At 40.3% G+C, this 13,653-nt stretch overlaps 1 protein-coding gene across 2 annotated transcripts; it reads left to right on the forward strand.

The window, feature by feature from the left end:
• The first annotated feature begins 223 nt into the window (after nt 1-223).
• LOC116711632 (enolase-phosphatase E1) lies at nt 224-13,207 on the forward strand. Of its 2 annotated transcripts, none has more exons than XM_032551019.1 (11): nt 224-538; nt 1,989-2,220; nt 2,710-3,255; nt 4,027-4,194; nt 4,432-4,692; nt 6,027-6,103; nt 6,213-6,319; nt 6,408-6,551; nt 7,115-7,246; nt 10,665-10,934; nt 11,315-13,207. In XM_032551019.1, the coding sequence occupies exons 2-11, from the start codon at nt 2,090-2,092 to the stop codon at nt 11,522-11,524; spliced, it is 2,046 nt and encodes a 681-aa protein (XP_032406910.1). In that variant the 5' UTR covers nt 224-538; nt 1,989-2,089; the 3' UTR covers nt 11,525-13,207. The 2 variants fall into 2 exon arrangements, with proteins under 2 accessions (XP_032406910.1, XP_032406911.1); XM_032551020.1 differs by lacking the exon at nt 224-538 and adding an exon at nt 1,577-1,691.
• Nucleotides 13,208-13,653: the final 446 nt, after the last annotated feature.

Here is a 13,653-nt window from a genome sequence, read left to right on the forward strand (position 1 = left end):
ACACTAAATTTGTGCTAAACAAACAATATTTGTAATACAGTGTGCTTTAGAAAACGTTCGTGAATGTAGTGGAAATTGCTCATGATACAGTGAGAGGATGGTAGATACTCTACCCCGATGACACATAAAAGGAAGCTACCAAAAGCAGAAACTAAAACGGTAAGGGACAAATCCATACCTATCAAATCGTTCAGTTCAACGAGCCGGAACAAAGATTCGGCTCGTCGCGAGCGGCGCATCACAAGAGCCATGACCTGCTGCTCCGGCTAAGCTAGGGATCATCGTGAGCAGATGTTCCGTTCAAAATACGGGGAATACGGATGTTTTCAGAAATGTTCCGTGTTGACGGACGGTGACACGCAGGAAAGGAGAACTACCCACTGTGGCAGCTGCGCTTTAAATGAGCTGCTGTCACTCGTGTTTGTGTTTTAAGTTCACAGCAGCTAGCTGGCTAACTCCGCTCAGTAAAAGTGAAACAAGAACTGGAGCTTCATGATTTTGAGGGTTTGGAGTTTATCTCCAGTTGAACAAAAACAAGGTAAGTTCACCTATAATTACTGTAGTTTTACTACACAGGTAGTTGCTGTTAAGTTTGTCTTGCTTGTGACTATTCATGCTACTTCCTTGGGTTGATATTAACGAGGAATCGTAGCTTTATCAGGTGTTCTTCTTAATTCGTGAACATAAACAAGAATCTGAGGTATTTTTTTTTGACTGATTCGAGTTGTCTCATCCAGCTATAGGTGGTACATCGCTTTTGTGTCTTAAACTGGGATTGTAATAATCACTTTGAATAAATAGACGTCAATAGAGAAGAATATTGACAAGATTTTTAATGCAAATGTGGTTTCTAAAGGCTCAAGGATATGACTGTGTGGGCAAATGTCAGCAAATCTGATAAGATTAGTTTTGCAAATACGCATAGAAATGCTATTTTGGTTGTTCAAGCTGCTTTTGTGTTGTGTGATTTCGATAACAGCAATGCTCCGTAGTTTATCTGGAAATAAACGTAAAGAACAGGGACGTCTTTGTGTCAGTAGGTAACTTTTAATTTGTGCAGACAGAAGTTGCATGTGGAGTACCCCAAGGTTCAATCCTGGGACACTTCTTGTTTAATATCTTCATGATGAAGGCATGTGTCGAAATGTAATGTTTATTGCTTGTTTCATAATTGGTTCCTGTATTATGTTTATGGGGCTGCACAGTGGCGCAGTTGGTAGCACTGTTGCCTTGCAGCAAGAAGGTCCTGGGTTCGATTCCCAGGGGTCTTTCTGCATGGAGTTTGCATGTTCTCCCTGTGCATGCGTGGGTTCTCTCCGGGTTCTCCGGCTTCCTCCCGCAGTCCAAAAACATGACTGTCAGGTTAATTGGTCTCTCTAAATTCTCCCTAGGTGTGAGTGTGTGTGTGCATGGTTGTTTGTCCTGTATGTCTCTGTGTTGCCCTGCCACAGACTGGCGACCTGTCCAGGGTGAACCCCGCCTCTCGCCCGGAACGTAGCTGGAGATAGGCACCAGCAACCCTCCTGACCCCATTAGGGACAAAGGGTGAACAGAAAATGGATGGATGGATTATGTTTATGGTGTAAAGCACGTTGAACTGCTGAAATGAACTATACAAATAAACTTGACTTGAGAAGAATCTTGGCAGCATCAAGAGCGGCTGAGTCACACACAGCTGGGTGTGTTTTAAAGTGAGTTTATATCTAAAAATAATGCTTCATATCAGTGTTTCTCAAGAACCATTCTGTCCTGCATGCTTTAGGTGTTTCCTTTCTGCAACACCTGACCTAACTTGTCAGTAACAGGTTCCTGTCGGGTGCTGAGGAAGTAATCCAGTCATGTGACTCATATGGCCTGAAGAAGATGCATCTAAAACATGCATCCTTGCACGTTAAATAATCTGAAACTTCTGAATTAGAGCAGCGTTGTGATGCATGAATTGATCCATCTCATTTTCCTGTCACTGATGCTTCATGTTTTGCCTGTAGGTGTCTCTACATTCACTAAGCAGCACCATGGTTTCTTCCTGAGATCCTGAACCCCCTGCCATGGACTCCTAAAACTCCGGGTCTGCCTGCCCCCCGAGCAGATGGGGAACTGTTGTTGTTTTGGACCTGAACTTCCCTGCGGCAGCATGGAGGAACGAAGCGGTTTGCTGAAAGACGACTCAAAGACCTCAGGTGCTGGTGCTTGTGGTCCAGAAAACGACGAAGACACAAGGTGAGATTCAGCTTCTTCTCACTTCTGTTTTGTTTGCTTAGTGAATTCTTAGTGAATAAATCTATAAAATATGGCTGGTCTGGGAGCAGAGAGAACTTGGTTATGAAAGCAAGAGATTTCAGATTTGACCAACTTCAGGGGAACCAGGCAAATTTCCCCTTGTGGTATCCGTGGGATGGGTTGCATCAACAAATAACTTTTAACTCCAGTTAGAGGCCGCAAACAGGGCTGGGGGAACTTCCATCTGTCCTTTAAGGGTTTGTTAACAAGAAACAGTCGCGTCATTTCATGAATTGGTGACAAATGTCAAGAGATGATAATTAAAAAGTGGCTGCAGTGATCAAAGGTTTCCTGCTTCCTCTCCACCTCCAGTGTAGGGAGAATCCTCAGACCTTTCTCTCATGCTGCTCATTTATTTGTGCTTTTCTGAAGGTTTCAGGGGTGTTGTTGTGTTCTGTGGCTTTGCTCATTCTGTGTTATGTCTTGCAGTGTTGAGGAAACTAAGGAGGATCCACCGAACTGCCAGAACAGTCACAGAGAATCCGGCGCCACTCAGGGAAATGGACATTTACAAAATAAAAACCTTCAGGAGGCAAACACTTCGCCAAGCAAAGACAGTACTGCCGGTGCGCAATGTGAGGAACAGAAAGATTCCGCTGCAGATCAACGCACTTTAAATCAGACGCAGAAAAACATCTCTGCACCTGACGCCCAGGAAGTTTTGGCTGCCGCCAAAGAGCCGAAAACAGAAAAACAAAGTCTAACCGCAGGGCAGGAGAACGTCTCGGATCTTGTCTCACCAAAACCCGAATCTGCCCTTCCAGAAAACCTCTCCCCTCCTGAGACAAACACGCCAACAGAGGACAATACGGCGAGCGGTTCTCACGCTGGTTCCGGAGGAGATGCTGCCATCCGTGCCGAGGCCAAACCGTCAGAGGACTTCACACAAAATAATGAGGCGTTGTCAGGGCCAAGCGCTCAGGAGGTGTCCATCTCTGCGGTCAGCCAGGAGACAAACACGGACGCCCCCAGGTGGTAGGTCAACATGGAAACATCATTTAGTTGATGTTTGTATTTTAAACCTTGTAAACAGGATTGAGTCAGTAACTGGATCTGATTTCTTCTGTTTAGCTCACACTGAGCTTTCAGATATTATGTTACAAAAGTGAAGTGTAAAGAAAACGTCAATAATTCAATTAATCGCATAATAAATTAATTTCTATTTGAACAACAATTGTTAGAGATGCTACCCTTTAATATCGCTGAAGAGCCAGTATTTTTGCTCCATGCAACAAATGTTTGAAGCATTTTCTTTTTAACAAAAGTCCAAAGTGGCACCTTTGCCTGTTTTCCCTGTCTAAGCTGCATGATTAATATTTTTTGAAATGCAATTTTGGTTCTTGTGTCTTCATATACCATTTCAATTATTGCTGTTTCAGTTGTTTTGTTTGTTTATTTTGGATATTATAAATATTTTCCAGTTCCAGAGTTGAATGTTCTTCAGAAACTAATATTTTTTTATCTGTGGGAGGATATATTTGGATTAATATGCTATTATATTTAAATTTTAAGTAAACTGCTGCGAGAATAAAGAACTGATTCCATGTGAGAGCTGAAATAAACATCTATATATGTACTTACAGTAATTACATAGTTTTCCAGTTCTTTCATTGCATAATATTTGCTTTTTCCTGTCCCAAGTTCACCGCTGCTTTACTGATTAATGGCCTCAATCATATCTATAAGTAGATTAAGTTCACCTGATGTTTAGTCATTCAGCACAAATGTTTGTCTTTCTGCATGCAGTTCTGTGGAGTGCAACGTCGATTCTGTGGACCCAAAAAGCCATGTTATCCCTCAGCCTCCTGCGTCTGGATCGGAGCCCACAGGAGTCGGCCCAACTCAGGAGAATCTGGACTCTGTCGGCTCAAACACGACGCCAGAGGCCGCATCTGCAGCAGAGGCCAAGGACAGGTCAGCAGGTTCACGCTTTGTTGAATGAAAACAGGAGACATGTTTACAGAAACATTTGTGTTTTTTTTTATTAATTCTCCTGGCCACTAGGGGGAGCAAGAAACCAAGACTGCCTAACATCTTTTTCTTGCAGCATTTGCAGGAAAACTGCATGCATGCTGCTTTATATTGCTTCAATTTTTGATTAAAGAGCAGTACATAACATACAGAGAATATGAATGTGGATTCTCTCTGCAGCTTAAAGTCAAATCAGGAAGAAAACAGAGACCCTGAGGGTTTGAGACCTGCAGAGGAAAAGGAGGAGAAAACTGGAGAAAATGTTCCTGAAGAGGAGAAGAAGGATGAAGAAAAGAAACAGGACAAGGTGGAGGATGGTTTAACCCAGACGGAGGATCCTCAGGTTGAGAAACAGCCTGCTATCCAGGAGCAGCTTGGAACCTCAGATGTACAGGCCGACGTTGAGCCCAATGCAGAAGAGGAAGATGGTCTGGATGACAGGTCTGTGAAAATTGTTTTGGGTCTCAAATGGATTCAGGGTTCAGTTCCTGTCTTGCAAAAAGTATTCAGATTGTCCCGTTACAACCTCAGACTTCAGTGTGTTTTATAAACCAACACAAAGAATTCTGAATCTTGTATTCTACCCCTCTGGGTCAATACTGTGAGGATTTTAGTTTTTGGTAATTACAGCTGCGGTCGGTCTTCAGCTTTTCCTACTGAGTTTCATTTCCTCCTCATAAATAACTGAAGCTCAGTCAGATCGGATGGATTGCATCTGTGAGCAGTAATACTGATATCCAAGTCTTCCCATAGATTCCTAATTGGATTTAGGTCTAAACTTTGACTGGGACGTTATAACACTTGGCTCTGAATCATGTCTCAACATTTTGCCAGGTTTTCACCTGCATTTAGCTTCATCCTTCTTCAGATTAACTTTGAGCAGCTTCCCTGTCCCTGCTGAAGAAAACACATATTGGCATAGTTTTGGCTTCACGTGATTCAAATTCTGTCAAAACAATTCTCCTATTAAGTACCTTTTGCTATCCAATTATTAGTCGGTTAATCCAAAAAATAATCAACAGATCAGGACTGTTGATAAGTCAGACAGGAAGGGAAGAGCTAAGTGCTTTTTTATTTTTAGCTGTAGCTGTATTTTTTTTCTACAAATAATCAATCATACATAAAGGAACGTTTTGTTACTGCATTTAGGCAATAAAATGTTTGATCTTTTAGTTTAAAAATTAACTTAATCATTTGTTTTTTTAAAATATAGTATAAGATAAGCTTAAGTGGTTGAATGAAAAATCTTTTTTTAATATCTGATTAATCTTCAGAACAATTTCTTTCTAAAATAATTGTAAGTTTCAGGCCTGATTAGGAGACATATAAAGAGTTGCTCACTATTTTGTGTTGGTAAGATAAAATACAATGAGGTTATTGGTTGAAATAAGAGAAAATGTGGAATAGTTCGAGAATACGAGGCGTTGTGAAAGCAGTGGCGCCGAGAGCAGGTTGCAATGTTGTTTCTCGCTTGAGCTCAGAAAAAGTGAAAGATGATGAAAATAAAATGAGCTAGTTATATGTATATATATTATTTTAAATATTTTGCTTCTCAACACTTATGTCACTAATTTCTTACAGGAGTGGAACCTTAGTGGTTATTTCGGTTATGTTTTTTTATGGCATTTAGTTAATACTCCGTGTACTCTACAGTGCCGGCTGCAGAGAGAAAACCTTCCTTCCACCAGTGTTGGAAACAACTCCAACTATATATTTATTGTTTCACTTTTGCTGTAATAAACCATAAAAATGACTAAATACTTGTTTCCCTTTAGCGAGGAAGACTTGTACCGCGGAGAAGAGGAACTGTCTGCAATGAGTCACAAACCACGGCAAACATCTGACTCAGAAAGTAAATGTTCTCAGTTTCTGCTCTGCCTTTATATCCTCAAATTGATGCAGAAATATCTAAATAATATCCCCGCTTAACATTTTTGACCTGAAATGTGGTCTGCTCCCAGGTTTAAAGGTTCAGGACAGTTGCAGTTTGTCTCCGGCTGTGGATATACTGTCTTACAGCGAGAGGGAATGGAAAGGAAACACTGCCAAAAGCGCTCTCATCAGAAAAGTTGGTGGCTTTGGAAGTAGCGTTTCACATTGTAGATGTATGGGTTTCGTCTGTCAATGTCTGAGCTTCTTCCTGTGGTTTTCTGCAGGGGTACAAAGAGATGTCTGCCAAGTTCAGCCACCTGAGGAGAGTCAGAGGGGACAACTACTGCGCCCTGAGAGCCACCTTGTTCCAGGTGCTGTCTCAGAGCGTCCAGGTACCTCAGTGGCTGCAAGACGACACAGTTCTAATGGTAAAGGTTCACATTTTTAAACATTTTTAAAATATTTTTTAAATTTAGAAGGTTATGTTTCCTTATTATTTAGGAGAACAGCCCTGTAAACTCCGGCTTGGATCAAAAGTTTTCTTTGTATCTGTCCAGTAGCGTCTCACAACAGTTTGCTGGAAGTTTGGCCCATTCTTTTGTCACTTGTTTTCCTCACTCACACTTTTTCAGATGTACTCACATTTCCTGCAGTAATGAGAACAGGGCTTTGTGATGCACTGCAAAAATACAAAATTATACCAAGTATTTCTGGTGTAGAATTCTAATGCAAATATCTTAGTTTTGCTTTATTTCAAGTGGACTAACTCAAAAGTAACTTTCCAGCAAGAAATATGAGCTTGATTTAAGTAATTCTTTATAATTTTTTATTAAAAAAGTGATCAAAGTGAAATGTTACGATGTCTCGTTCCACTGGCAGATTTTCACTTTTCCTGGATTTAAAACCAAAATATTTTTACAAACATTTTGAGGCACTGACAGTTGGCCATTTTAACTTTCTGTGTTTTTTTTTTGTTTGTTTTGGTTTACAGCTGCCAAAACAACTCAAGGCGCAGGAAGGGCTGATCAGTCAGTGGCGATTTCCTGGCCAGCATGCACCGGGAGACGGCGCTGGAGATCCCACTGAGCGGCTGAAGGGCTACATGGAGCTGCTCCGGAAAACGGTACTGACTGCAAATCAGCTCAGAAAATACACCAGTAAACCCCTGAGCTTTTCAAGTCCACCATCGACTCCAGGGTGTTAGTTATTATCTACACAGCTTGATTTGATTACTGCCTTACATTAAAGGGAACTGCTTCTTAAGGTATTTCTTAAAGGATGGTAACTCCTGAAGGTAGTCTCAAAGTCACTTCTCTGTTGTTATGGAATAGTTTAGCTTATCTAAGTGGGAAAAGTGAACACAATGTGCTTCACTAAATGAAATATTGTTGATTGAAGCTAAGGATCTGACACGTCTAGGAACTTAATATGGCGGCCAAATCAGTAACTGATGATAGAAGACAGGAGCAAAGATTCAACTGTTCTTGTTCTCTACATTTCTTGAATAAACTTGCAGAACTAAAGAAACTGAGTCAAACTGCAGGTTAAAGACAAATGTTCCCATATTTGTTCTTATTTGCACTCAGTTGTATGTAAAAGGAAAAAAAGGGCTGCATTACTTATTAAATTCTAATGTCACCATTTGCCATGCTTTAACTCAGAATTATGAAACTTGGTACACATGTGTATGTTGTCAGGACCAACAAAAAAGTCTCTTGGAGCCATGGCCTAAACCCAACAGGAATTCGGCCATTTTAGATCAAAGCCGCCATTTTGTCTATTTTATTGACGTCGTATCTGAGCGAACTCGTCTTACGGCTTTCCAGATCCAGGCTTCAATCTCAGTCAGCACAGTCTTGAGGCATTGAAGGTCAAAAGTTATCAAAGGAATTTTCCTATGTCAAAGCATGTGGGTATGGCCAAGCCTCAAATATTTTTAAAACATCAGCCCCAAGCCATGCTTTAACCAAGAGTTATGAAACTTGGTACACATGTGTATTTTGTCAGGACCAACAAAAAAGTCTCTTGGAGCCATGGTCCAAACCCAAGAGGAAGTCGGCCATTTTGAATCAAAGCCACCATTTTGTGTTTCTTATTGATGTCGTATTGAGCGAACTCGTCCTACAGCTTTCGAGATCCAGGCTTCAAACTCAGTCAGCACAGTCTCAAGGCATTGAAGGTCAAAAGTTATCAAAGGAATTTTCGTACATCAAAGCATGTGGGTGTGGCAAAGCCTCAAATCTGACCATTTGCCATGAAACATCAAGGTGGAATAACTTCCCCATTTAAGCTCCCGGCTGCATCAAACTTCATTTGTATCATCACAGACCAGAGCTCATCACATTCAAATGGTCTATTGGGGACATCACTTTAGACCCGCCCCCTTCCAACAGGAAGTCGTCTGTTGGAAGGAGCTGGTGGAGTAGTTAGAGCAGTCTTTCTTTCTGTTGGAAGAAAGACTGCTCCAAATCATACATGCCTCATCTTATTTGCAGTAAACTTGTTAGGATTAACCTTTGTTAGCCTCCCAAGAGCCCAATAGCTTGAAATTGCAATTCAATTCGACTGCGCTTGTGAGTCGTCAGGGAGTGCTGATTAAGACTTCGATACGTGTCGCCTGGGGGACAGGTGTGGGAACTGTGCGAGAGCGTCGGCGGTGGCGAGAGCGTGGCGTTGCTGGAACGCCGCGGTTGCCACAAGGCTAGAAGCGTGCTTCGCTGCGAGGGCCTCCAACGCCGCTTGCGGCTTTAATTTGTATTTTAGTTATTTTTCATCTCTTCAAGGTATTTTAATTGGGTCAGACCTCAGTTATTAAAAAACTTTACAACTTGTAGTCTTTTTGAAGTGTTTCTGAGACAGTTTTTCATGAAGGCAGTAAAATAAGCGGCTCCATAACTGCTTTCGGATTGCGGCAAATTTGGGACACCTGCTTTTAGTGAGGAGGAAATCATGATGTTCTTTGCATTTTCCAAATCGGTATTTCACTACTTCTTTCTGAACCTCCCCACCAAAATGTTGCATCTGTATTAGCACGGTGTTTTGCTACAAACTGTAAAATTGAAACGTGGACATTTCTGCGCCTCTGCCATCAGTTTCAATTATTGCATTTTTTTTATATGCGACTTGCAACTTCATGAGCAACTAGTTGTGCCTTTTCCTTCTCCTCCTTATCATTTTGAGAGCCTAGATCATACAGTTTGCAATTAAATTGCCATTGTGGAAAACTTCCAAGCTTTCCTTTGTCTCCCAGCTACCAGCCTATGAGCAATTTGGAGGCGTGTGTGCACTTTTGTGTGTTTGAGTGTGGCCCTGTATGTGGTGAGATGAGTTATTGTTTGTTTCACCTGCTTAGTGAGATTTTTGAGGTCAGGATGACCTTCACGTAAATCAATGCGCCGAAAGCGTTGCAGTAAATTCCTTGGAGTCACAGCAGCTCAGTGTGGGCGGGATGAGGTCAGAAACCTGGAATGAATCCAGTGAAGCTGGTCCTGCTTCAGAGTCTTAGACTAATCTATTCTAGTGGTGCAGCCCCCACAGGGTAGATGACCTGGATAAACTACCACTACTGAAACCAGACTCCTGCTAGTTACTGGCACTCAGTAACCAGTTAATATTAAACCTTCACATCATTTAATTCAGCTGTAGAAACATAGTTCCCACATTTATGATTTTATTTTGATTTACTGATTTGTTTTAATCAACTATTAAGCATTATTTAGCTAATTAGTAGTTTTTTAAAAATAATTTCTTTTACTCTTGTGAATCACTTAGTATTTTTTTTAATTTCTGAAATTACTTTGTAAGTAAAATGATTTGCTAATTATCAACAATCATCAAGTTGTAATAAATTTCATTTTCTATTTACTTTGATACCAAAATCAGCTTTTACTTAAACTTTAAATGAAGGTTAAAAATTATGTAAATCAATCAGAAAAATGTTTAGTCATTTATTTTGAAATCTAAATAAGGGAATAAATCATTTTAAATGAGTAGAAATACAATAATGATTATTGTTGTCGATGATGACATTAATATTTAAAGAATTTATACATAAAAAATATGTTTACATTTTCATACATAAAAAATATGTGTAAGCATAATTAATGTAAAATGTACAATCTTACATTTGTAAAACAAATGCAAAATTGTTTGACATTTTTTGTTTAATGTAAAACAAAAAATGAATGAGTAACATAATCAAGTTTGTCTATTTTAATAGATAAATAATTTTAAATGTGTTTTATTTGGAGCAAAAATATGTAATTAAGCAAGTGAATGGGGTTAAATTAATGAAAAAAATAAAGTTTCAATATTTTTAAAATATAAATTTATATGCATTGTATATAAAATTGAAATATGGGTAACTTTGTTTCATTTTAGAGGTAAAAAATTGATTTATAGGAGATTTAAAAAAACTAAAATAAAGTGTTTCTTTTTTTCTTTACTTTTAAATATAGTAAATAAAGATAATTTTTAGATACTGTATATAGAGAAGCAAAGAAAACATTTGCTCTCAAAGTAAATTCCTGATTCCTGTCCAGTGGCAGGCGGCTGCTGAGCGCCCCGGCTCTGCGGAGCGGCAGCAGCTCTGCGAGCGGCTGTTCCAGGGCGAGGAGGAGGAGCTGGGGATGCTGGAGGCGCTGAAGCTGCTGATGCTGGGCAGAGCGGCGGAGCTGCACGGCCGCATGCAGGCCGGTCAAGACGTCCCTCTCTTCTGCTGGCTGCTGTTCGCGCGGGACTCGTCCGACTGCCCGCGCTCCTTCCTCTCCAACCACCTCAGGCATGTGGGCCTCAGCGCCGGGCTGGAGCAGGTACAGCAAACACACTCCGCGCTCTCGGTTTGTGTGCTGAGCAACAAATAAAGAGATCCTGAGACTTTTGAATACATTTGAATAAAACCTACACTGCAAACAAAAGCAGCGTTTATGGATGTGTGTTGGAACAGGAGGAGGGTTTTTCATAAACTGTGTTCAGTGAAACATGCCAGTGCTTGAGTTGTGTTTTTAGTTGTTGAGAATATAATTATTTGCAACACATTAATGAAAGCTTTTCCAGCTACGCCCTCCACAATACCATTTTCCACCCTCTAATTACTGTGTGCTTGCGCAGCTTATTAAACACGCTGCTGTTTGATTCGTCTCCAACTTCTTTTGGAGCTGTGAAGTGATTTGTTTTTGTTCTTTCTGTGCAGGTGGAGATGTTCCTGCTCGGCTACGCCCTGCAGCACACCATTCAGGTTTACAGACTGTACAAGGCCAACACGGAGGAGTTCGTCACCTTCTACCCGGACGACCACCTGGACGACTGGCCGTCCGTGTGCCTCGTCACGGAGGACGACCGCCATTACAACGTGCCGGTCGCTGAAGCTGCTGAGCCCGGCGAGGAGCTGACCGCCAGCTGATTGACGCTGCAGGAAGCCCACCTGCAAACGCCCCTCAGGTCTATGAGAGTGGCACGTTTATGCCAACTCCAGGTGGAATGCTGGGATATATGCGTCCTGGCTTCTGTCCAAAAAGTCTCAGATTCTCCACTGTGTATGTTTACTAAACCAAGGCTGGTTGGCTGTTAGTTTGTCTCAAGAGGAGAACAGATCAACGTTAAATAAGCCGGAATGATTTAGTCGAGTTAGTGCCATCGTAACATTCCTCTTATTTTTGCCATAATCTCATTTTTTTGTGCCATAAAGGTTTTTTCTTTTAATGTAACGATGGCAAACAAAGGAACCTGAATCAGATGGAACATTCATGAACACAGTCATGAATTACTTTGTGTTGTAGTTCTGCAAGAAAAGAGTTTATAATTAATTAATATAGGAAGGGAAATGATTAATTCAGTGACTTTTTGTTTGTTTTGTTTTGTTTGTGGGTCAGACCAGTTTACAGAAGACAAACGAGCATCTGACGTGAAAATATGTTTATTTTATTACCTTTAAATACTTTTGGTTTCTATTGGGGTTTTTCATGTCAAATTTCCAGACTTCTCAATTAATTTGTTTAAAAGCATTAATAAATACAAAATGTCATAATGAAATTACTGCAGATGTTTCAACAGAGATCAGGCTGTAAAATATGAAACCATGGAAGGATGCCTGGTTAATCAGTGAACGAATGGATGGATGGATCAAATAATGGATGAATATATGGTCAGTCAGTGGCTGTATGAGTCAATAAATTAAAGAATGGATTTGTCGATGGAAAAATGTGACTAAATTATTAGGACAGGGAATAAAGTGGAAAGAAAACCCCATTTTCCTCCCTGTTTGTTTTCCACTCTCATCCATCCTCTCCATTTTTTCTCTTTTCTCTTTCTCTCGTCTTTCATCTGAGCCAAGTTGACACCGAAGCATATATCCCAAAATTTAACCACCTCCTGTTTAAATGTGGTGATTTGAGACCCTGTACAAGATGTTTTCCCCAAATGCTCTTGTATGCACTGTACTATAAGAAGTTTGTTTTCTACTTTGGTATTTGTACACATCCAGTTTTCTTGGATCATCTCAGTTCTACTCAGATCAGTTTGCTGGCTAGGAAAACAGTTAAGAGATAAAAAAAAAAAGAATATATCATGTTTACACTGGATTGTTTTGTGTTTTATTTATTGTTTTGATGGTGGAAAAAAAGTGTTTTGATTTGGTGTGAAAGTTAATTTAAGACGGCTGAATTAGTCAATGAAGGGTTTACTGATCGATCCAGTTGAACAGGATCAGAAGACTCGGAGGATTAACGGCAGCCTCCATGTCAGAGGCGTGATTTCTAACTGTTGTGTGTTTTTGTGTGTGTCAAACTCAGTGACATTTTGCCTTTAACCAAGCTGAAGGAAGGAAACATACCGATGTTGCTGCAAAAAAAAAAATTTAAAAATGGCAAATGCTTCAACCACCAGCCACAGGATTTAAGTAAAACAAAAAAAAGGCTTGCTTGGTCCTCCATGTTGCCTTAGAAATGATGCACAATGTGAATGAATGTTGGTCATTTGTGGTGTGAGTCTAAAACTTGTCTGATTTATTATGCCATGTGCAGGACTGATCTTGCCCTGTCAGTTTTTATTGGCATTGAAATAAAATAAATGGAACATTTTGGAAAAAGTTTTGGGCCATTTTCTGTTCATGTTGACAAAGTTCATAACACGGTGAATGTGGCGCAGAGATGGAGCGCATGATGGAGGGAGGCCTCAGTCATCGACGCTGCCACCACAGGTTCAAGTCCCGACCTGTTGATCTTTACCACACGCCTTCCCACTTTGTCATTTCTGTTTCAAATAAAAGACCAGTAGATTTTAAAAAAATGCTGTATTCTTGTTGGTTGAGCAGCAGGCTCTACTGATGCTTTTCAAAGACTTAAGCTTTTCAGACAAAAAAAATGTGAACATATTTTGCATAACCCATAGACATATCCTAACCTGTTTAAAGGTGCAGAATAAGTCACTTTTAAACTTTGTTTCATGTTTCTTCAGACATTTTTGTCAAAACCATCTCAGTCCATCTTCATCTTTCATCCGAAGTCGACAGATTTGCTCAGATGTTTGAAACTT

Source organism: Xiphophorus hellerii, chromosome 21 (genome assembly GCF_003331165.1).
Source record: "Xiphophorus hellerii strain 12219 chromosome 21, Xiphophorus_hellerii-4.1, whole genome shotgun sequence".
Taxonomy (NCBI): Eukaryota; Metazoa; Chordata; class Actinopteri; order Cyprinodontiformes; family Poeciliidae; genus Xiphophorus; species Xiphophorus hellerii.

Excerpts from the sequence above, each read along its gene's own strand:
- LOC116711632 (XM_032551019.1), top strand. The coding sequence starts at position 2,090 with ATGGGGAACTGTTGTTGTTTTGGACCTGAACTTCCCTGCGGCAGCATG. Across the intron at positions 3,256-4,026 it reads AACACGGACGCCCCCAGGTG|TTCTGTGGAGTGCAACGTCG; the intron begins GTAGGTCAACAT and ends TTCTGCATGCAG. Across the intron at positions 6,104-6,212 it reads GCAAACATCTGACTCAGAAA|GTTTAAAGGTTCAGGACAGT; the intron begins GTAAATGTTCTC and ends GTCTGCTCCCAG.